Genomic DNA, 23,028 nt, shown 5'->3' with positions numbered 1-23,028 from the left:
ACAGACTTTTCCAATCTGCGTGAAACATTTTTTGGAGGGGGCATACAGCTCAGAAAGAATTTTGTTATTTTTACATGCCTTTTTTTTTAAAGCAATACATATGGAACTTTTTGTTCCTTTCTGTTACTTTACAGATTCTACTAATTTATCTTAGTGCAAGGATATATCAACATTTTGCTTTGCACATTGCATTGCTGATACTAAAATACAATTGTTTTGGATGAGGCTGCGCGGAAATGGTAATTTTCATGGATGTAAGTTTAGAGTAAAGATTCTCTGTCAGGAAAATACTATTTACCTATGATAGAGTAAATGAATTCTCATTCATACACATGCTGTCCAAACAGCTACACCGACACTTGCACAAGGCAGTGTATGACATGCTTCACGGCAGCAAGTAAACCGTGACACCTCATCTGCCAGACTACTCTGTAATTGGCAGCAATCTGAAGTAGGAAAGTAAGTCATTGTGAGAGTCTATAAATTCATCATCTTTTGCCATTTCTGTCAGTCATAGGGCTTACATATTCTTTAACTTCTGCTGAAGGGTTTCTAGGAACTGCTAAACAAGAACTTATTACTTCCATGACCTGTTCTGTCTGCAAGTTCCTAAAAAACCCTATGTTATCCATAACCAACACCAAGCTACCAATCAGTTATTTCTAAAAAAAGCTGTAAAATGTAATGAGGTTGCAAAGTATAACACACTGATTGCTAAGGGATGGCTATAATACAATGATATATTTGCTTAATTTCATAAAAATAATGAAAATTTCATTTTGTGAACAACGAATAGGGAAATAAAAAAAAACTCCAAAATTACCAGTAGCAATAACACCTTTAACTGTGACAATAATAAAGACCCAGAGTGAATGAAGGCATAACACCAGCAATAATACAGGCAAGCACAGTACATACACTTTTCAGGGCAGAGGTGAGGCCAGAAAAAATAAGAATAATATTACAATGCATTCATTAGTGTTTATGAAGTGTTTTGATATCCTCAGAGAGACAGGGTATATTTGCTATTAAAGAAAACCAAGCTTGTTTAAATTGAATACTTTAGAACATATTATAATTAAAATGGTAATAGTCCCATTGTTCTTGGAATCCCATAAAGTTTTGATAAAATTATGTGACTAAGTTGTCCCACATGGAAGTGCACTCTGTGCTTAAATTAAACCCTTTCAGCTGCCTGCACTGTACCAATCCCCAAACACATACTGGCCCCAAGTGCAGAAGATGTTAAAGGGACTTGCCATGGATAGAAAATTAAGAAAAATGAAGAAAAACATGGCAAAGATTAGAAGTGCCATTAAACAAGACAGTAGAGGGAGAAAGGACACATTTTTCTTCCCTGAACTACCCAACTCCCCTGCATTTATTCCAAAGCTTGCTGTTGACAGTGGAAAGCCTTGTAATATTGCTTTCTCAAGTCTCGGCACAGACAGCCCCTTACTGGCCCTCTGAGGCCTGACAGCTTCATAAAGCCATAGGTATATCACATTCAATCTAATAGCACTTTATTATATGTAAGGCTACTATATTCTACTACTGTACATCACAGCTTTCATTTCTGTCAGGAGCCCAAAGATCAAACGACACTGTTAACATTCAAAGAAATACTCACCCCAGAGAGCCATAAAGATGGAGAAAAAGACTGTGGCGGGGTTGTCAAATAGGTGGCTAGCTTGAGCTGTAGCACAAGCAGAGCTGAGGTTCCAGTAATCACAGAACTTGTCACATAGGGGGCACATGGTGAAGGCATTGCGTTGGTCGCACATTTCTTTACTACGAATGACAAGTGCACAAATTCTTAGAGATTATGACTCAGCAAAGGGCGATGCACAGCAGTGATATCAAGCAGCACATCATAGCCATTGCAAGCTATTTGCAATATACGCGGCTTGCACTTGCAGGGAACAGGAGCTGTGTGTCTCTTCCCGGCACATTTCCATGTGCTGGAACATTAAAATACTTAGAGGCAACTTACCAAAAGAAAAACAATGCAACACAGTAACCAATCTAATCATTACACTGCATTAATGAACTAGTGAAGACTGCATCACTGAAGACTGAGGTTAACCACGCTAAAAGGAAATAATTAAAACACAGTCAACGTGGAATTTTCCATCTCTGCACTCAGTGACGTGATTTGATTCAGATCAGATTTAAATTCATGAAAAAGAATTCTGAAGTGGCTGTAAAGGGAGTTCTGTGCCCTTGACAAAACACACATTTATAACATGGTGGCACAAAAATCCATGTCAAATACCATGCTACTTTGTGTATCAGGACTGGCCATGTAAGTATGCATAAAAGCCAGAACCAGCACCTAGGCACGTTGGTTGGTCTGTGTCACAGACAGAATAACACCATTTGCAAGATATGCTACGTTTTGGTGTAAACTGATGTACGTGTACTGAATTTAAAAGCCTTCCACCAGCCAAGAGTCTCATTCTTAGCAAGGATGTCATATTTCACAACATTTACTTTCCAATTCACCTCTACCCTGCATTTTATTTTGTAGGGTACTTATAAAAGCAACGGGTGTTTTCCCAACATACAACTTTAACACCAATTCTGGTCTGTACCACCATCTGCCATAGGTTTTTGGCTAAGTTCTTCAAGTGTGAACAGTTATTTTAGGCACCTATGCTGATATGTTTTAAGGGTGTTCAGATATCGTGTGCACAGTGATTTCAGGAAATCAGATACCTTTACATTTCAGGGTTCTCAAGTTTGCCTGCTGAATATGGATGTGGCATTCTTGGTCTCCAAAGCTCCTTGTTTTTCTAGTACAGAGTCCTACCCTAATTTTCAAAAAGAAAAAAAAAATAGAAAAAAAGCCCCCTCCTCCTCCCAGAATTAAATCTTATAAAAATGAGAAAGCTTCCACTTCTGCCTCATATATTCAGATGTTAAATTGTATTTCCTTTCCCTCAGTTTAAAGCAGTTGTTAAGCTGTCCTCTGGAAAACATGAGATAAGAGACTTTCTTACAGATTTTAAAATCTTTACTTTAAAGTTTTTATTTTAAGTTTTACTCTTATTTTCTATGTATTTGAGTCGGTATCTAAAAAACTTTTTAAAATCATTATCCCTTTAACAAGCCAAACCTTACTTGACAGTTCTGAGTATGCTTTCAGTTTTTTCATAAGGTTTGTATATGAAAGACCTTCATACCTGCACAGTCTTACTCAAGTGAACTAAGTAGTGCAAAGCTCTAGTGTCCTTGCCAGGATTGTGAGCTAAGGAAAGACTTGCAACATCACTTCATTGATAGCTGGCATATTGTCATTGCGATTGTTCCTATATTGACTATTAAATAGCATTTTTTCTATGACTTCAAATGAAAAAAAAAAACCCACAACAAAACCTATTCCAACTGTAGTATCAATATGTTTAATATTATATAATTTGAAAGGCATACAGCTGTTTCCAGCTATCATATCGTTAAAGTAATGCTCTCATCTATTTCAAAAGGCAGTAGAGGGTGCTGCAGATACATCTTAGCAATAAATCTCACTTAAGTTTAAATGTTTGCACAAGCTTTCCCACAGACAAGCACAGACCATCAAGATTCAACCTGACCAAGCTAAGAAAACAAACCCTGACTCAGACGTGTTGTTATTCATCATTTACCTATCAGTAATAATGTCCTACTGCAGTGATCCACTTTAAAAGTTGCCAATTCATTTGAGAGAATGCAGGAGCTAACACAACGAGTGTTACCAGTAGTACTAGTAATCCAATATCCTGTCTCCACCAGAAGTCAGACACAGATAACACAGAGGTAGTGTCTTTTTTTTTTTTTCCCACTGAGAAGCAGAGATTAACATCACTGTGTTAATTTGGCAGTTTTTCTTTATTACAACAGTCTCAGCACACACAGCACAAAACAACATTTTTTTGCAACTGTCAGAAAGGAGAATACTGTGGTTACCAAATACGCTAAATCTGCTAACTACTGTTCATCTTACTTGTGCAAATAGCCTATTTTACTAAGAGGAGCAAAGTAATCCAAGAGTACTGGAGAGTGTATTTGCATTAACTTCAGTGAGTTCTGCAAGATGTCTTTCTGGATAAGCATAGAGATATGTGCATCCATAAAAAGCAAATGGATGTTGTAAAAAAGAACTTACAACAGTGCAGTAGACTCATTGAACATTTCTGTTTCAGGAGCTGCAATACTTAACAGTCAGATAAAACTGTGTCATTCAAATGTCTTACTTAATGCATGTGTATTTCTAATTCTCACAGGGTTGTTAATGATACATCACTGCTCTTCAGCTACGCTAAAAGCAATTATTCTCACTAAGAATTATGAACAAAAAGCACAGTCTTACAAGTAACAAATTATTGATCCCAGAGAAGCTTACCTAGGAATGTCACTCTCGATGGTTATACATCCATAAAGAAATACAATAATCCCGACTACTGAAGAGGGAATGAGGAATTCTGTATATAAACCCAGCCATGCAAAATAAAGTCCTATCTTTTCTCCAAAATACTTTCTGAAAAAGAAAAGAGAAAAAAAAGGCATGTGTCAAGGGTATAATTTTCAAATGTGTTCTACAGCTTCTTAACAATCCCTGAAAATTAAGATACCGATTGTCAAAGACATGGATGAAAATCCTGAGTATCTTGAAGTCAGATCTGCTAAATGAAGTGGGTGATTTGGGCAGATTGCAGTTCTCCGTTTCGAGAAGTTAAAGTCAGTCTTCTATCATTATAATACATACTTAATATCTGCTCGGGAAAGACTGCAGCTTTTGCATCTCTTAATTTAAGTCATCAAAATATCTCTAATATATAGCAGAATTTCAATCAAATGTTTTGCAGAAAACATTGGAAAGGATTCGGCTCTTCAAAACAATATCTAGATAAACCATCATTCTTTGCCTTTGTAGTTCTCCTGAATCCAACTGGTAAAAGTCATGGAAATTACATCTATGGGAACACACTGACAATATCCTCTGATATCGTAAAAGACTAGTAATCTTAGATTTCTGTTAAACCAGGAAGGTTTACTTGCACACTTAGCACTGGACTTTCAGAAAGAATAAATATTTTTGACAAATTAACAGTCTCTGGACAGCTGGTTTGAAAAAACAGTTTCTGTTCTGAGGAACAGTTCATTGTAGATCTTGATAAATATGTGCTAGTACTCAGCCCAACATCTTCATGAATCACACTGCAAGAAGTAAACTAAACATAGATGAAACTCACTGATCATCCCAAAGTACTGTTAGGAGTGATTACAAATAATGCAAAACACCAAGAGCTTCAAAGAGCTCAAGACCTCACCATCATTAAAATGAGACTAAATTTAGATAAAACACAACACGGTTAGAAACATTTCACAAGCCAGAGAATAAGATGGAGGAATGCTGGACAGAAAGAAGCTATACAGAAAGCACCCAGGGCATGACATTGCTGTGGTGGTAGAAAGAACAAAAAGAATTTCAAGTTAACATTAACATGCCTAATAAAAGAAAGACTAGACTTGTTCCTCATAAATACCAATCACAATCCCCCTTTGAGACTGATTTTGAACTCACTCACACTAGGTTTTACCCAAGGTTTTACCCTAGCTTAGCACCCCAGATTTAAACTATTCCTAATGAAGATGGTTAAAAGAAATTTTTGGAGACCCAGGATTTCTTTTAACAGATATAATTCTATTCTGACATAATGTTATGACAAAGCTCTATGTCTGCAGAGTTGAGGTCAAGTCCTTTCAGCAGCATAAGCAAAATGGACTTTTCTACTCCAGAGACTAGGTCTCAGGGCCAGGTTGTTCCTGCCGTAGGAGAGACAGGGGCAGGAGCGCAACCAAGGCACAGAGCCATGGAACAACGAGACAAGCCTCCACAGTCAAGTTTCCAGGTCAGATGAAAGGAGTAAGGATTTTTTTTTAATTTATTTACAGTGTTGGGTTTTTTTATTACTGCAGTTCCTGATGCTGTTCTCACAGCATCACAGCTGCAGCTAACTTCACATTCCTAGGCTCTCACGAAGGAAAGCAGGCAGTACAGTCATGCCTATTTCAGTGTTGCTTTACCTGCGTGTCTATATTTGATTATGTCTAACTAACCTCGCTTGTCCTTAGGAAGGTCGCGTGCAATCATAAAAGGGAAAACAAGAACAAAAGTACTTTAAGGTGATACACAGACAACATTATCTTCAATATAAAGGGATGGCATAACTTGGAGAACCAGCACAAAAGCAAGGGAAATTTCAGGATTCTTCTGGGAAAGGCGCACGGCCCCTACACCTGACATTTGCCAGGCTGTCATAAGCAACAGGCTGTGCGAAGTATCAAACAACACGAGTGGAATCATGACAGAGTGACTCGAATGGCAATAACTTAATTCGCTGTGTAATTCTCTTTCATTTCAGAAAGACAACTTGCACGAGTCAGAATAGGAATACTATTTGCAGTAACCAGTCTTTAAACAACATATATCAGCTTAGTAACTCTACACTCACACGACAGCATACATTTTAAGCACCTTGGGACAACGTATTAACACTTTTGCAGAGAATATAGGGAAATAAGATATAGAGTAGTTTATAATATTATAAACTTAAATATTCACATTGTAAATATAATATGAATACTGTGGGACTACCCTGTAACCTGGCACATGCCAGGTAATTCTGGAGGTAATTTTTAGGAGACAGTTTTTCTTCATTTTCACATTCATTGTTTTTTGAATATTTTTTGAATATGAAGTAAGGGAGGAAGTACTTGATTAAAATATAGAAAGAATCAGATGGTCTATAGCTTTTTTTCAAGCCTCCTATGTGAGTCAATACACATCAGCAATGGCCTGGGAGCAGACCGGTACACAGGGAGACTCAATTTGCTCTCAAGTTTCCTCCTGATTGGGAAGTGACGTGCCTTGCATTTGACAGTAAGGTAAACTTCACTGAACACATCCTAACAACATGGAACAAGAAGGAGGACAGGGGGCTTATTCTGATTATCTGTCTTCTCACTCCTTCCTTATTTGTAGAGCTAGGCAACATGCACAGCTAGTACAGCGCTCCCAAGATGTCAACGCAGGCATGAAAAATAGTCCACAATCTGAGCTGTTTTAAACTGTCTATTGTTTTGACAAAAGGCCACAAATTAGCACAGACAGTATTCAAATCCCACAAGCGTTAAAGACCAGCTGACCAGGGTCAACGAAGTTGAAGCTTATGCCTCATGAGGTTTCCTCTAGAATTTTTAAGCCTTCCAGTGATAAATGTGATCTGTGACCTATAAAGCTAAGGGTTGCTATTTGCATCCCTGCCAAGAGAAAGTGAGAAGAGCTCAAAAATGTCCTGGCAGTATGGGAAAAAGCAGTTGCCAAGAGGAAAACTGCACAATGTTCTGTGGCTCAACTGTTTTGAAAAAGAAAAATAATTAGGACTGCTGTGCCCAAGCTCAGTCCACCAATGTGCCAGAAAGTGAAATAATCGAAGGAGAAGCAATGACAGTGTTTGGAAGCATGATGACAAGTTTAAATCTGATTTTATCAAGCTAGCAAAACACAGGACGTGGACATGCTCCTTCCTTTTTGACATGTCCAAAGACATGTTCTCCCATTACTCTGAAAAGGAGCCCAGCCTCTGCAAACACCTGTGACCACCTGTGACATGTACTGCAGCCACAGCTAGATTAGTGATTTTTGGCTAAGACCTTAAGAATACCATGGGGTGGGTTCCTTTCCAGAAACCCTCTAAAAATCTCTTAGGAAAGGCACACTAGCATAGTTTTACAAGGTTTGAAAGCATTCCACCCCTACTCAAGTCAATAGTTTCATGCTAGCAAATCGCAATGCTATTTCACTTTGAAAGCAGGATGATAATTTTCCTAAAATGTGGACATACTAGCCCCTCTATATTTTCATACAAAAAGGAAATAAATTATAATGGCGAATAAGAGGAAAGAAATGTGTTCTTCAAGGGTAGAGTAAGATGTACGTCAAGAAAAGGAATTTTTACAAGTTTTTGTATATTTACACCAAGAACTTGGCATCTTCTCTCATTTACATTGGGATAAAAGCAGTCTTACTTTATTATACTCAAGGAATTACTCATGATTTATGGTGGCATGGAAAAATAGAATTGAGACAAGAGGTTCGCCCTACCTCAGTAGCTAACTCACATCCGCTTCACATATATCCAGACAAAGCTAAAGACTAATCCTTTCCAAAGTATGCTCACGGATGGTCTGCTGCAAAGTCACACAAAAAAAGTATGCCCTCTGCAATGCGTGAGCTGTACCTTAGCTGTATTCTAATGTAAAGAAATAACTGTAACTTACACAAATGCAAAAAGGACAGCAGTTCTCATCCAAAGCAAGGGGTAAATGGCTTTGATAAAAAATGTGTACTCCTCCTATCAGAAAGAGCAGCCAAGCATTTTGTTCTGCGTGTTGTTAAAGTCTAAGGCGAAATTTTGTACTTTTCACTTTGGAAGACTTTTTGAATGCTGGGTAAATGGCCACCTACCAGGCACTAAGTTCTAATCAGTAAGAATCATGTCTCTAAGGAAAGATTTGGTCAAATCATCCATAACTTCTTCAGAAGCTGAACAAAAGTCACAGTTTCTCATACTTCCCAAGATGAAGTAAATGATCAGAAACTACGTTAAAAAACAACATCAAAAAACACCTGCAGAAAGTATATTCCCTCTCATGGCAGAGTTAGAATCAGAAGTACTGGGAAGGCCTCAGTGTAAATGTTTACTCAATACCCTTCGCTTCACCAGTATAACACTGGAACCAGACATCTGCAATGCACTTCTGTCTCTCTGGTTGCCAAACCAACATCAAAAAGAATAACTGACAATTAAATTCTATGCTTGCACATTGGTCACAGTGCTTCCAATGCCAAGTTGTGCAATTTATAAACCGACTAAGATTTGGGGAAGGGAGGAGAAAGAAAAAAGGAAAAAAAAGCCATTAGTTTTTGACTCTGTGAAAACAAGTGTGGGATACCTGGAATGTGAATAAAGCATGTGGTGCATGACACACTCTGGAAAGAACTCTGGAGTTGTTCAGGAACAAAGTTAAAAATGCAATGAAAAGACGCCATGGACACTGAGTCACCTAACTGGGAAATCTGTTCAAAACTCTTCAGTTTTTTCATTTCCATACACCATTCTAGGCCAGCTGTTATTTCGTGTTTGCCACAAATCCCCATGGTGGAATCCACTGCCCCTATGGTGGTGGAATTGTTTCTATGCAATAGTTTCTATGCAAAACTGAACTGATTTACAGCTATTTATTGTGTAGGCTTTCCCCTGTGAAAATGGTAAAACGTGGTAAAACATTACTTATGCCTTCAAAATAAACCTATTTGCACAGATTGTGGACAAAATTCTGGTATATCTACAGTCAGGAGAAAGGACAAGCAGTCCTCTCAAAGTATATTTTCATGTTGGAACATCTCTACCACCAGAACTAGTTTAAAAACTGCTGAAGTATAGAGAAATTCTCAGTCACTATACCAAATCAGGAACAGGCCATAACATCTATTTATACCCCACCATTTCTCTCCAGGTAGAGTTGCCTATGTCCAAACTTTTCTGGATTTGTCATTTTTTCTCCACGTGAAAATTTTCTCAGGGCAGGATTCAAACATTTATTACAACCATCTGGGACACCTGGGTAGAATTACCGCTCAGCAGCAGCACTGAGGCTGCTGCGCATCCAGAGATCCTAGAGATTTCTACCATGTTTGTGCCTGACAGCATATACACACATATTCAGTCCAGACAGTCCCAAGAAGAAACTTATCACTGCTAAATCCAGATATACAGCGAGTTCATCAAATGGAGCAATATGGAAGCCAAGAAAAGCTCCTGGCAGAAGACAACCCCCCTTGGAACAACTTGACAAGAGACAAAAAAACTTTTTTTATTAAAATTTTAAGAGGAGAAAAAAAACAACAACGGAACCTCAGCTAAATTACAATGCAGCTGAGTCTGCGTCAGGAAAGAAAAAGTCCATTAGAGCGGCCAACTGGTTCTGCATGCACAAAACAAAGAAAGGAGCCTCTGTCCAAGGCAAGAGCACATGGTTTTCCCTAAATTGGAGATAAAGATCAAGACTGTCCAGTAGACAGTGATTATGAGGGTGTTTGTGAAAACAGTTGATAAGCCAGTGCTAGAACCCTAAATAAAACCCTAAATGCTGAAAGATAGCTCTAACATTCATGTTTGTGTTCACATCTGCCAATGCCACTCATTCACTTCGGAACACTTGGTACCAGATTGGTAAGACCTGGAAACAAGTTCAGAGCAAGAGCCTGTCTTTTGATTTCCATAGAAGACTTCATACTCTGTATTTTCTCTAGCAAGTAATGCACTTCTCTAGCAAATAATCTGCAGTGCTTCTGGTTGAGAGCATTCACCAAGGATGAAAAGAGAAACTACGGATCTGACTGGTTTTGCCTGAAAGTAGAATGAAGCAAGACGCCACAAGAGCCATTCACTTAAGCCCTTTCAGCTAAAGTTCTTGTTTGAAAACATTAGTTAACAAATATTTGCAATCTCCCTCAACGGTACCTGAAATCTGGAGCCAAACCTACCTAAATTATGTATCATATCAGCCATAGATACATTTTCTTCCAAGGCACTGTGAAATATTACTTGTGATCCATTATAGGACACAAAAAAAACACTGTCAAAATATTGCAACTCCTTTGAGAACAAAAATTCTGAAATTCACTTAGATGTAGAACTTTGTTTTCCCCTAGACTCTTGGCTCTTAACAAATAAGTATTATTCAACACAATAACAGGGTACTGTTTAGGGAGAAGGTGATGAGTGTGGAGGAAGTGAATATTCAAGTTCTCAAATTCTATTGTATTCAAAAACCTGGGAAAAATATGTAGAATAAAACCCACGGAATTTGTGTATTAAGTGCAATTTAAAATAGCAAAAGATCAAACCTTAGCCTGTAAAGAAAAAAACAGGACAAGCCACTTACTGAGCTTCACGGGTGCACAAACCTTATTGCTTCGATTCCAAGAAATTGTCAGAATACAACTGAAAGGGCATAGTTTGTGGTGATGGATTATAAACTAAAAAAAGCGTTTGTTTACTGACTGTAATACAAAGAACAATAGAAGCATAATAAGTAGACATGTAATGTGACTGAGACAGAAATTAAGGCTGACTACCTACCAATTGTATAAGCAAGCAACACGATGCCGGTTAGTCAGCAGCACTGTAACTGCATTCTCCCCTCTGTAATGGGAGAATGCAAAGCTTCAGTGCTTCTATAGAGCATTTTTTGATTTGTGTATGGCCTTTGTAAAGTGTCCAGGTCCCCACGGTTAAAGAGACCTTTTATGTAGAGCTAGACACAAAGAGAATGCGATTTGCAGGAACATAAAATAATAACACGTGCATAGCACTTTAGGTGCAGTAACAGCAGTCCTTAACCTTACGTAGTATTTGAAAGTATTAAGTGCCTGATTACATGATTCTGTTGATGTCTGGATTTGCCTGTCATGTTCTTCGCCTAAAAGTTCTACGTGTCTGAGACGGCAGTAGCCACAGCAGACCTTCCTAAAGAGAGACATTTTGAGCAAGAGTAGTAATGCAGTGTTTGTCCCATCACCTTTAAGAGCTCATGCTTAAGACAACCTATGTACACTCAGTATCTCTCTTTAGCTTTCTTTACTTTATTCTTTAGCATACTTTATCAACCAAAACTGCCAGTAACCGTCCAAACCTGGCAAATTAAAAATCCACAGCGGGTAGCCTGGCTACATGAGGCTGAGTCAAAACCAACGCAAATCAGTAGAGGTTACCTATGAGGAAGTGAGTACAGTTTCACTTATAAGCACCTCAGCACACCAAATGACACTCTACATAAGAAACAAATAATTAATACAGTTATACATATAACATGTCTGCTCATAATAAACTCTACAAGCTCCTACAAACAAGGAGTAAACTATTTAATATGATACAGTGAATCAGCCTTTCTTTTAGACTGGCAGGCAGGTTACCAAGTCTTTTTCTTCCTATTTTTTTTAACATCTATTATGACTTGCTTTTCTGGCATTACTTTACTTGCAAATGAGATGCTTGTCCATGATTTTACATTGAACAAATGTGAGGTCACTGATTATTTATCACTTTCCTAACCTTCAGTTTTCACAAGATAATTTGCATGATTTTTATCATCTAATTTAACAGAGTTTGAAGCTCAAATACTGACTTCTTTTCATAAATAACTTTGATTTATAATAACTAATATTTCATGAACACTTTCTTGCTTTTCAAATTAATACAGCTAAGCCTTACTACAGGGTCTGAATTAATTTCATGTGTTTGCTTTAATAAGTAAGTACTTGTAAGCACTTGCACTGTAAGTAATACTACTGTCAGATAGACACCATCTAGTGGCTAATAAACAGATGTGTAATTGACCAACTCCATAAACTTCTATGATGAAGTGATTGGCCTGGTAGGTGAAGGGAGAGCGGTGAAGATTGTCTACCTGGACTCAGTAAGGCCGTTAACACAGTCTCCCATAAGATCCTCATACAGCAGCTGTTGATGTATGGGCTGGATGAGCAGACAGTGAGGTGCATTGAAAACTGTCTGAATGGCTGGGCACAGAGGGTAGTAGTCAGCCGCACAAAGCCTAGTTGGAGGCCAGTGACTCGCAGTGTACTCCAGGGGTCAATACTGGGTTCAGTCCTGTTTAACACCTTCATTAATGATCTGGATGATGGGGCAGAGTGCACCCTTAGCAAGTTTGCAGATGACACAAAACTGGGAGGAGTGGCTAGTATGCCAGAGGGTCGTGCTACCATCCAGAGGGACCACAAGAGGATGAAGAAATGAACTGGCAGGAATATTGTGAATTCAAAAAGGAGAAGGTCAAAGTCCTGCACCTGGGGAAGAACAATCCCATGCATCAATATTTGCTGGGGGCCACCCAGCTGGAAAGCAGCTTGGCAGAAAAGAACCTGGGGGTCCTGGTGCACACCAGATTGAACATGAGCCAGCAATGTGCCCTTGCTGCAAAGAAGGTGAATGGTATCCTCGGCCACTTTAGGCGAAGTATTGCCAGCAGGTCAAGGGAGGTGATCCTTCCCCTTTATTCAGCACTGGGGAGGGCACACCTGGAGTTCTGTATGCAGTTCTGGGCTCTTCAGTACAGCAGAGACATGGACATACTGCAGAGAGTCCAAAAAAGGGCAACGAAGATGGTTAAGGGACTAAAGCATCTCTCGTATGAGGAAAGGTCAAGAGAGCCAGGAATGTTTAGCCTAGAGAAGAGAAGGCTCAGGGGGATCTTATTAATGTATATAGATATCCAAAGGGAGGACGCAAAGAACATGGAGCCAGGCTCTTTTCTGTGATGCACAGTGACAGGACAAGAGGCAAGGGCTACAAACTGAAACACAGGAGATTCCCTCTGAACATCAGGAAACACCTTTTTACTCTGAAGGTGACAGCACTGGAATAGGTTGACCAGAGAGGCTGTGGAGTCCCCCTCCTTAGAAATATTCAAAAAACATCTAGTCACAATCCTGGGAAACTGGCTCTAGATGGCCCTGTTTGAGCAGGGGTTTGGACCAGATGACCTCCAGAGGTCCCCACCAACCTCAACTATTCTGTGATTGTGTGATCTTTGAGCACTTCAATTGCAACTATTCCACCAAGAAAGTAATACACAACAGCAGTAATCACCTGCTTAAATACTGCATTAAGATGTTCATTTTTCTGCTCTCTGTACTGACTGTGGAAGTTCAGAGATTTCTCATGTTGGAAACCTTTATGCGGGTGTTTTCTGTGGATAATTGTTACATGTTTCCTTGGGCAGTGGAAGAACTCAAAGAAGTTACATGGTTAATCTCTTCACTCACTTGCCCTCTTGGTTTTTTCCACTGTTGGAGACAGGTTACTGGATCAGACAAAGATCTGGTCTGCTCTAATATAACTTTTGCACACAGACAGATAGGATCCTCATACAAAGCATCTTAATATTGGGGTATACCTTTAAACCAGATGACAAGGGTTGGTCTTAACCCCTGGTCAGTGCTCAAGGAGTCAGAAAAGGACCTCCTCTCAACCCCACCATGTCATAACCAGAACTTTCTACTGAGATTAAGATGTCAATAGCAGTTTTCAAAGAAAGATAAGCAGAACTAACCACCCAAATGCAGCGACTGTTTTCTACTCCCTGAAGTTCTCAGTCACACACACCTCTAGATGCCTACAAATACTTGTATGCATGCATATAAAAATGTGCAGGACTTTCTCTTTTGTTTCAATGGGGCCTCCCACCTCTGGCTATTCCTTCTCCAATTTAAAACAACTTTCATTTTCTATCAAAATACACTGATACCACCTCCAAAGATACCTGTTGGATTGGGACCTATTCAAGTCCATTATGAAATGTAAGTTTCTGGCTGTGAAGTTTAGGCACCATACAGGCACTAAGGAGCTTAGCCTGAGACAGTTCTGCACACAGATAAAACCGAACTCTATCTGCCTACAAAACTACACAATCCAAGGGGGAGGCATGAGGAAGCTGCACAGAAACAACCACAGTCTTCAGAGCCTTGGCTTTGCATAAGTCCTGATGTAGATGTGCACACCCTTTGCTGGATCTAGCTTTTGAAAATCCCACTGAAGGAGTGAGGAATCTGGATGGTAATGAGGATCTTAGTGCTCAGACAGTGACCTGAAGCCTGGGAATTATGTTTATCAGAAAGCAGTGATCTGGTTTTCCTCAGCACTGCAATACAAGCCTACTGGTTTAAAATTCCATCTCTCATACAAGCATCAATAAATAAGACCAAGCTCTTGCCAAAACACACACAGAGAGAACCACTTCCTACAGGACTGGCAAAGTCTATGAAATGCAGAGATGTAAGTAAATCATCCCACTCCAGTCACAGGCCTGGACCCAGCAGAATAATTCAATACAAATTCTTAAGTGATTTATGCACCATGAGCAAAAACCCTCTGCTTTGCAATAAACACAGGATGGAGCACTAATGTATGCCCTGTGATGAGAAGTTCCAGGGATAGAGGGGAAAATCCCTACAACTGCACACGAAAAGTGCTGTCTTAACATCAAGCAGCTGATATGCAGTCCATTTAATGGACGTATGACTTGATACAAAAGTCCATTCATAAATAAACTGGGGTCATGAAGAGTAATGAGATCACACAGACACTGGATAGGGGAAAGAATGATAATGATGGAGAAAGCATTCCTTTCTCAACAGCTAGGACTCTGCTACAGGGTCCCACCTGCTCCTGGATCCCTCCAGGAAACTCTCTGCTATAAAAATTGGCACAAAGGACAACATCAAGGCTGAGTGGTTGCTGGCATAGCACTTCCCACTGTACCTAGTGTTTTAATGATGATGAACTGTAAGTTGAACGTACCCCATGTTGTGACTGAATCTTTGTTGTAGATTCATCTTGTTGGAACTATAAAAAGATGTTGGACTTAAAGTGCAAAAGGGTCATAGCAAGAAGATATGCTCAGACTATTGCCTAAGGCACATTCTCAGCAGAAGTTTGGAAAGGAGCTAGATGGACTACTGCCAAAGTTACTGGTAGAGCTCATGGGCATTTTTCTACTTAATGCTATGTTTGTTCGATTACTGCATTTTCCCAGGCTTAAAGCTGTTTTCTCTTTTTCCTAATAAAGAGTTCCTTGCATATAGCCTCAGCATCTTTGTGAATGTTGAAGATATGCCTGCTAGAGACAGTCAGGGAAGAATTGCATAGTGTTCCCATAATTCTGTATGGGAACTGAGTCATTTAGTTATTTGCCAAGAACTGTTTTTTACTGTCATTACCCACCTGGCATAAGAGGTCCTTCTCCAGGATTACATGAATCAGTGTCACCTCAGAAGAACGCTACAGTAGTTCGCCAGACTAAGGGGAAAGCACAAGACTCTCAACACACTGATCACTAATACCCCAAAAGAAAGCAAGTTCATTCCTCCCTCAAAGGGAAAGGGAATCCCAAAAAATGAGGAGCACCCCACTGGTACACAGTGAAGGAAAAGGGCTGTAAGGGAAAAGAAGCAATGGATAAGCCTGAAACATTCTTGGTTTGAACTGAAAAGGCATTTCTGTTAAATAAGGAATCAAACTGTCAGGTAGAGAAAAGCTCTTCATTGCAATAGTACAGACCCCACGCTGTAAGTGACGTCTTACTCAAAAGGTAGTAAATAACCACCACCTGACATAGCAGTTGCTTCAGCAGAGAGAAAAGATCATAGCGTAACTATTATCCAGGCATTAGGAACTGTATATAAGCCTGTACATCCACCATGGTGGAGTTTTCACTTTTCTCTGCAGCCTTACAGAAGCTGGTGATAGTCACGTGAGCCTTGCAGTGGGAGGGAGTGAAGGGAGCTCACTGCTCTCAGTCTGCTTGGCTGTACACGGGAGGCAGGGCTCATCGTCCCCTGCTTTGAAACCTGGCTTTCAGAAAAGTTACAGGTATTTGTTGGAAATCTGGGAACTGTAAGACTGACTTGCTGGGTCAGCCATCCCGGTAGAGAGTGGGGCACTGTATATGTATCTATCGCAAAATATTACTTTGGACTGATCAGGCTTGGCTCTGAGGCAAGCATTAGAAAGGTTTGTTCAATCCCTGTGACATAACCACATATTACAAGGTTATTTTCTGCCAAAGTAGTTACATTGCATAAAAAATAAAGATCAGACATTTACCTAGGTTAATCAAGTTTAATCAATGGTTGAACAACACTTCAGTTGAAATTAGGGAGGGCATCGCAGACCCTTATTTTCAAGTTCTTAGAATTCTAGACAGTATGTGGAGATAAATGTTCTCTCTCCAGAGATGAAAATGTGGCTACAAAGAACAGTGGTGAAAGAAGTAGTGATTTGCTAATCCATTAATTAGGATAGACGGCCACAGTTAGGGGAAGACTGTACTAGAAACTGATCTTAACCCCACTTTTGCCAAGGCAGAAACACTTATCTCTAAAGACAATAAAAATACCATTTCAGTAGAACTCCTCTTTTCTTACTTTATTGCTCCTTTAAAACTACTCTATCTGAAGTAGGGTAAGCAGATATACCCGTTTTGTTTCGTGTGGTGAAGACTGATGAAAGGAGAAAAATGTAAAAAAGGCAAACCAGTAATAACATGTTTGGGGCCTGATTGCTTACATTGAACACTGTACTACACAGGCCCTGGGATGCTGCAAGTGAAGGCAACAGTATTCAGAGCTGAGAAAATCAAACTTCAGGATATCGTAGGTCTGTCATCACTTTTAAAAATTCCAGGAAGAGAAAGCTACAGGCTGCTCTGCTTTAGGAAGACAGCATTCAACTGTGGGAACCGGGGGGAACTGGTGACGGTGGTCAAGAGCAGGTTCAACACGGGCATACTGCAATGAAGGGCCAGAATTCATTACACACAAAGTTGAAACAATTTTCCATACAAAAGAAAAACATAGTTAAAAATAGGAAGGAAGAAATATATTAGGCAGACAGTTTGAGAAACAGAAACTCCCAAGTTTTGATTTACGTGCTATACACTATAAATAATATTTTTGTTAACACACTTTTCCACCTACTCTTGCAAAAAGAATTTTTGTATACATAGTCTTGATCTTTACAATGACCATGTCTTCCCAGTTTTAGGCTTTACAGCAAGATAAGCATATGCAGGCACTTGGAGCTTTGAAAGTAGTCATGCTATAGATAATGTAGCCTGTTCGTTATTAAGAAATTAGGTGAAGTCCTAGCAATAGGAAACAGAAATGAAAACATGAAAAATTAGGCAGGCTGGAACCTTCTAGAAGTACTAGTACTAAAATAAGCTCTATCACAATTAAAACCTAGCTAGCTCTGCTTGACTTCCTAGGGTAAGGTAATTTTGTATTAATAACAAGATAACAAAAGGGAAGCTCCCCTTTACGATGATGGTCCCCTATCTGGAATTGTAGTCCATATACAAGTTCCCATCTGCAGCTGCTTCAGAATGTCCATTAAGAAAATAGGTTGCCAGTTTTTCAGGAATTAAGCAAGCTTTTTGTCTCAGAAGGATAACCACTTCTTTGTGATATCTGTAACCTTAGCATACTCACTTCATCTGTCATTTAGAGCTCCTGAGTGATAAAGGTTGCATTCAACCAGAAATATAATCCATTATAAATTCTATTACACTTATACCTGCTAAATATGTTTTCTTGACCTGCTATAGCTCATTAGAGATGCACTGCTAAAAGACAAGAGACAATGGCTGTAAATTGTACCAAGGAAAATTTGGTCTGAAGAGCAGGAAAAAATTCTTCCCCTTGAGTGTGGTGCAGCACTGGAAAGGGATTTCAGAGAGGCCGCGTGATCTCCATCCTTGGAGATATCAAAACTCGTGAGCAACTTGATCTGGCTTTCAAGCCAGCCCTGCTGTGAGCAGATAATAGGTTTAGGTACCTCTAGAGGTCCCTGTTCACAACCTGTTCATTCTAGAATCACATAGTTAAAACTTTGATCAACATACTATAACATTTATTAAAAAAATCATAAAACTGGTTTTCTTTATGCAGGTTCATAAAACTGCTAGGAAGTGTCCTCCCTGTCTCAGGATCAACAGTAGTATTGCCCCTTAGGAAACTAACAAATGCATTAACTGCAAAAATTGCTAAAAACTGGTTTTGAATTCATCTTCATTTGAGAAAAGAGCATCATCAAAACAGAAAAAAATCAATGAACCACAGATATGTTTATAGCACCTTTTAAATTACATTGCAAGGACTGAGAGGAACTACTGTTGGTAAGTACATTCCTACAAGAAAGCTACACTAGAGAAACTCCCTAGTAGAAATCAATACTTAAATTAGGATGAGAAAAAAAGTATATTATAACAGGCAAACCTCTAGAGGCCTGCATGTCCTAGAACTGCAATTTTCATTCTCTACTTGTTAATATATCACTCGTGCATTCCAAGTCTAAGGGTGACTGAAAGAGAAGGTAAACCATTTTCAGTACTTCTAGCCTTAAGATATCTGTTAGCAAATAATTTCTAATTTCTCTCTCAAAAAATGTTTATCATCCTCTTCATCTGAGTTGAAAATAGACATATATGAAAGACAAACATTTAATTCATATGGCTATATTTAAACTTTCATATGCTTTTGAAAATAAAGCACTGCATTAGCTAGGCTTTGTTTTAAGCAATGTTATTTAATATCTGGATGTGCACTGAGAGACTGGGTGTTACAAACATTTTACAAACAAACCCTCAATTCACACTGTACTATCTGCGTGATCTGCACTATATATTCCCTTAAAGTTTTTAACTGAAATCATTTTGCTGTAGAATAGAAATACGTAACACCCACCATATTCTCATTTGGTGAAACCTTTCTCACTCACAACTGCATTTCCTGATTTACAAAAAAAATTAGCTTTTCCATATAGCCCAAAGAGGTGCATAAAGCCAGCGCAGAATACTTTTACAGATGAAGATACAGGGGTGAATGGAACTGTCAGTAGATATCATAATGGTTCTTTATTTGGTTTTATGTTTTTAAGAACTTGAAAATATTCTAAGACTGACTATGCAGCTAGCAGTCCCTCAGGATGTCAGACCTTAGAAGGGACCTCAGAGAATCCCTGGACCGTGCCAAGAGTGAGCATAGCAAACATGTCATTCCTAGCTTTGGTGTACAATCACTTGGAAACTGGCAACAACTGTATGGCCAGAAGCAAGGTACTGAGGCATATGATTTATAATAATAATTTATAACTGAGGAATAATTTATAATAATTCTAGAGCGTCATATCTAGCCTTCCAGCATAGGTACTTTGGTTAAAGAATTACTTTTGATTTACATTCTTACTGTATAAAGGTGAAATAGGAATAGTTAAAAAGATTTCCACTGTTGTAAGTTGTATTAAGAAATAAACTAAAAAGCCTAATTAATTTGGGGATGTGAATATTATTTAAGAAACATACTTCAACACAATTAATGTATTTGAAAACATCAGTCAGAACAGGCTTTGAATATAAAACAAAATAAATGCTGCTTCTTCTGTCCATCAAAGGCTGAATACAAACTTGTTAAGTTACACAGTACTCCCATAACCACTGGAGCACAAGCTAATCAATCTAAGAAAGAAGGATCACAGTAAATTATCAAAATCCCCGAAGTATGGCTGATGTTTGCCAAGGGAATAAACACACCCACATTGAGACTGAGCTCAAATCCCCCCCACAGTACAGAGGTGCAAAAACCTAGTTCAGCTGCAGAAAGAAAAGGGTGGTAATTGTTCAGGTATATATACTCTAAAGCTCTAACATTACTCAGAAAATAAAAACCACATTTATTTTAGTGGTAACATTCAAACTTGCAGTCAAGCAAAGTATAGAAGAAGAATCATCTCTGAGAACAGAGAATCAATTGCACATGTCTGGTCCTTTTTTTCTTTCTCACAGAAGTTTAAACCACAGAATTTCTATGAAATCATATCAGTATAGTGAAACATTATAATGGAGACAGCAAAATACAAATGAAGATGGAGTGTAAGCAGGTGTACCTCTATTTTTAATTCAACTGGGCTGTCAGGTTTGGTAAAACTTGAGAATTCCTCTAGCCATTCACAGTTTAACCTAATATTTGTAATATTTACTAAAAACATACCGAGTGTTTTAATCTTGTTCTGATTTACCTGTTCCATACAGTAGCCTGGCCTGGAATAACTGGTATTCAAAAAGTACATAAATCCTTCACAAAAACGTTAAGGCAAAAAAGAGGAAATTTCAAAGCCTTGCAGAACCTTTGTAAGATTTGGTGGTGTAGATACCATTTGTCAATTTGAAACATCTCACTCCCAATAAAGAGCAATTCTGGTCGTGCTACAAGTTAGCGGTTAAGCCCTTGAAAAACTATATGCAGTATTTCAACTTTAACTCAAAATACAATAAATACATTTTACAAAGATTATTGATTATCCTTATTATTAATACCAGCTCTCACAGGTAAAGACATAGGGGCAGCTCATATAATAAAAGTTAGTTGGAGTTTGATTATTCAAAACATAAATGCTAATGAATGTCATCTTTCTTATGTATACAAATTATCCAGGTACAGGGTTTTTTTCTATTGTTTGTTAATATCACAGTTCATTTATTCCCAGACAGATATCTCATGTTAGAATATTTCAAGTCAGCAGTTTTCACAAAGATTTCTTTTTCTTTACTCAGTATACAACAGTTGTATACAACAAAAATTGCTTTGTTTTGGTTTGGCTTTCTTGTAGAGATATTGTGGAAATTCCTTAAAAAGCATGGTGGTTTTGTTTTGTCTTATTTTAAACCCAACTTATTCTATGTTTGTAATGTCAAAATTCAAAATATACAAAAAACACTGGGAACACATATGGATGTGTTCAGATGAATAAAACTTGTAAAACCAGGAATAAAAAAATCAAATCAATTTCAAGACTGTCAAATACTTTCACACTGATTCATGATGTGAACACCAGCTTCTGATTATTCACCAGACTTCGTGACCATACTCTACAATAAAAATTTATGAATGTAGATGTAAATTCCTCTTTTTTGAAAGAATTAATGCTTTATAAAAAAAAAAATAATTGAAGTGTTACATTCTTCCAGGAATAAGCACTATACAAAAACAAAGGTACATTATTTAGTGTATTTTTATTAAAGTAAACTGTCATCAGAGCAACAGAGAAGCAGTCAGAGCATTATTTTTAATGCTCTGCTCAATCCTAGATTTCATTTTCTGAAGTAACTGGAAGGAAGTTAATTAATTTACACCAGCTAAAAAACAGGTCCCTTAGTGTATTATATAAATCCAGATTACCTTATGAGGTCAATAGGCTGAAACTTGTAAAATGCTCCGTATCTTGCCCATTCTCGATACAGTAACTAAAAAAAATCCAAACAAAACAGAAAGTTAAGCTGACACAAGTGCTCCCATCTGTTTTTACAAACATCTTCTAAGAGTTAAAAATATATGTACCAAAAAAAGCAGTTTCCCATACTTCAATACCAACTTCCAAGTACATTTTTCAGCCAGTTATGGAAGACTGCAACCAAGCCAGCAACGCGAGCATGGCATACACACATCTTTCTCCACATACCTACCGCCTCCTCACCACATTTATTAGAGATTGATGTTAAATAGAAAGCCTCAAAAGGAGAAATAAAAGACTCTGTAGCCTGTAGTGAAAATCTTTGGAAAGATGCTAGAAATAATCCTACTTACAGAGTGAAATTCTTCTATGATATAATTCATTTAATGTCTGGAATCACACCATAGGTAAGTACTGACCAGTGTTTCTAGGTCCAAGGTGAAGAGAACTGAGGTAAGAGTCCAAAACTGGTATGTAAAAACATACCAAGAGGTAACAAATGTGGCAAAAGCAGCCTGCTCTCCTGCTCAGCTCCTGAGGCTACTACACCCAGTAGAGACCCTTTTCTCCCCATGCTGCACATGGACACACAAGTTCACGTGTTTACTGTTGGAAATGCAAATTCACCCACAGGTTACAGACAGCACAAAGGAAGGTGCAGATCTTACAGAAACTTCTTACTATGGGAGGAATCTAGTGGGAAGAGAGTCAGGGTTAAAAGGAAACATTTCAGGACCTGTGGTATATTAACCACAATACACTCAACTGCAACAGGAAAGGGACTCGGGGATAGTCTTCCTCTTTAATTGCTCTTTAATTGCTGTGACACAAGCTTGTTGAACTTTCAAAAAGAAAAAAGAAACCTTTGACAATCTTTTACAAGAGACTGTAAAGGAAATTGGTAATTATTGCATGAAAGACATCATGCCATTCTGAAACAAAAGCCAGATGCTGGATAGAAATTACCATGCAATTAACAATTTAGTAAAAGTGTTAACTTGATAGCAGGAGATTTTATAACTGTGTATGCATTTATTAATAATCCAGAGAAGGCATTAAAAAATTAAACTTTCCAGAATTATATGAAGACCAAAGGAAGACCAGAGGAAACATC

At 38.3% G+C, this 23,028-nt stretch overlaps 1 protein-coding gene across 1 annotated transcript in view; it reads right to left on the bottom strand.

The window, feature by feature from the left end:
- ANO2 (anoctamin 2) overlaps positions 1-23,028 on the bottom strand; it is a 190,129-nt gene that overhangs the window by 108,230 nt on the left and 58,871 nt on the right. Inside the window, exons 10-12 of the mRNA XM_054213085.1 lie at positions 21,863-21,927; positions 4,382-4,516; positions 1,631-1,791 (exon numbers count right to left, since the gene is read on the bottom strand). Of these exons, the coding sequence (XP_054069060.1) occupies positions 1,631-1,791; positions 4,382-4,516; positions 21,863-21,927 (361 nt within the window). The remainder of the gene's footprint in view (positions 1-1,630; positions 1,792-4,381; positions 4,517-21,862; positions 21,928-23,028) is intronic.

This window comes from Rissa tridactyla, chromosome 1 (genome assembly GCF_028500815.1).
Source record: "Rissa tridactyla isolate bRisTri1 chromosome 1, bRisTri1.patW.cur.20221130, whole genome shotgun sequence".
NCBI lineage: Eukaryota > Metazoa > Chordata > Aves > Charadriiformes > Laridae > Rissa > Rissa tridactyla.
The sequence above is the reverse complement of the archived record's forward strand: the minus strand, read 5'-3'. Positions and strand labels throughout refer to the sequence as shown.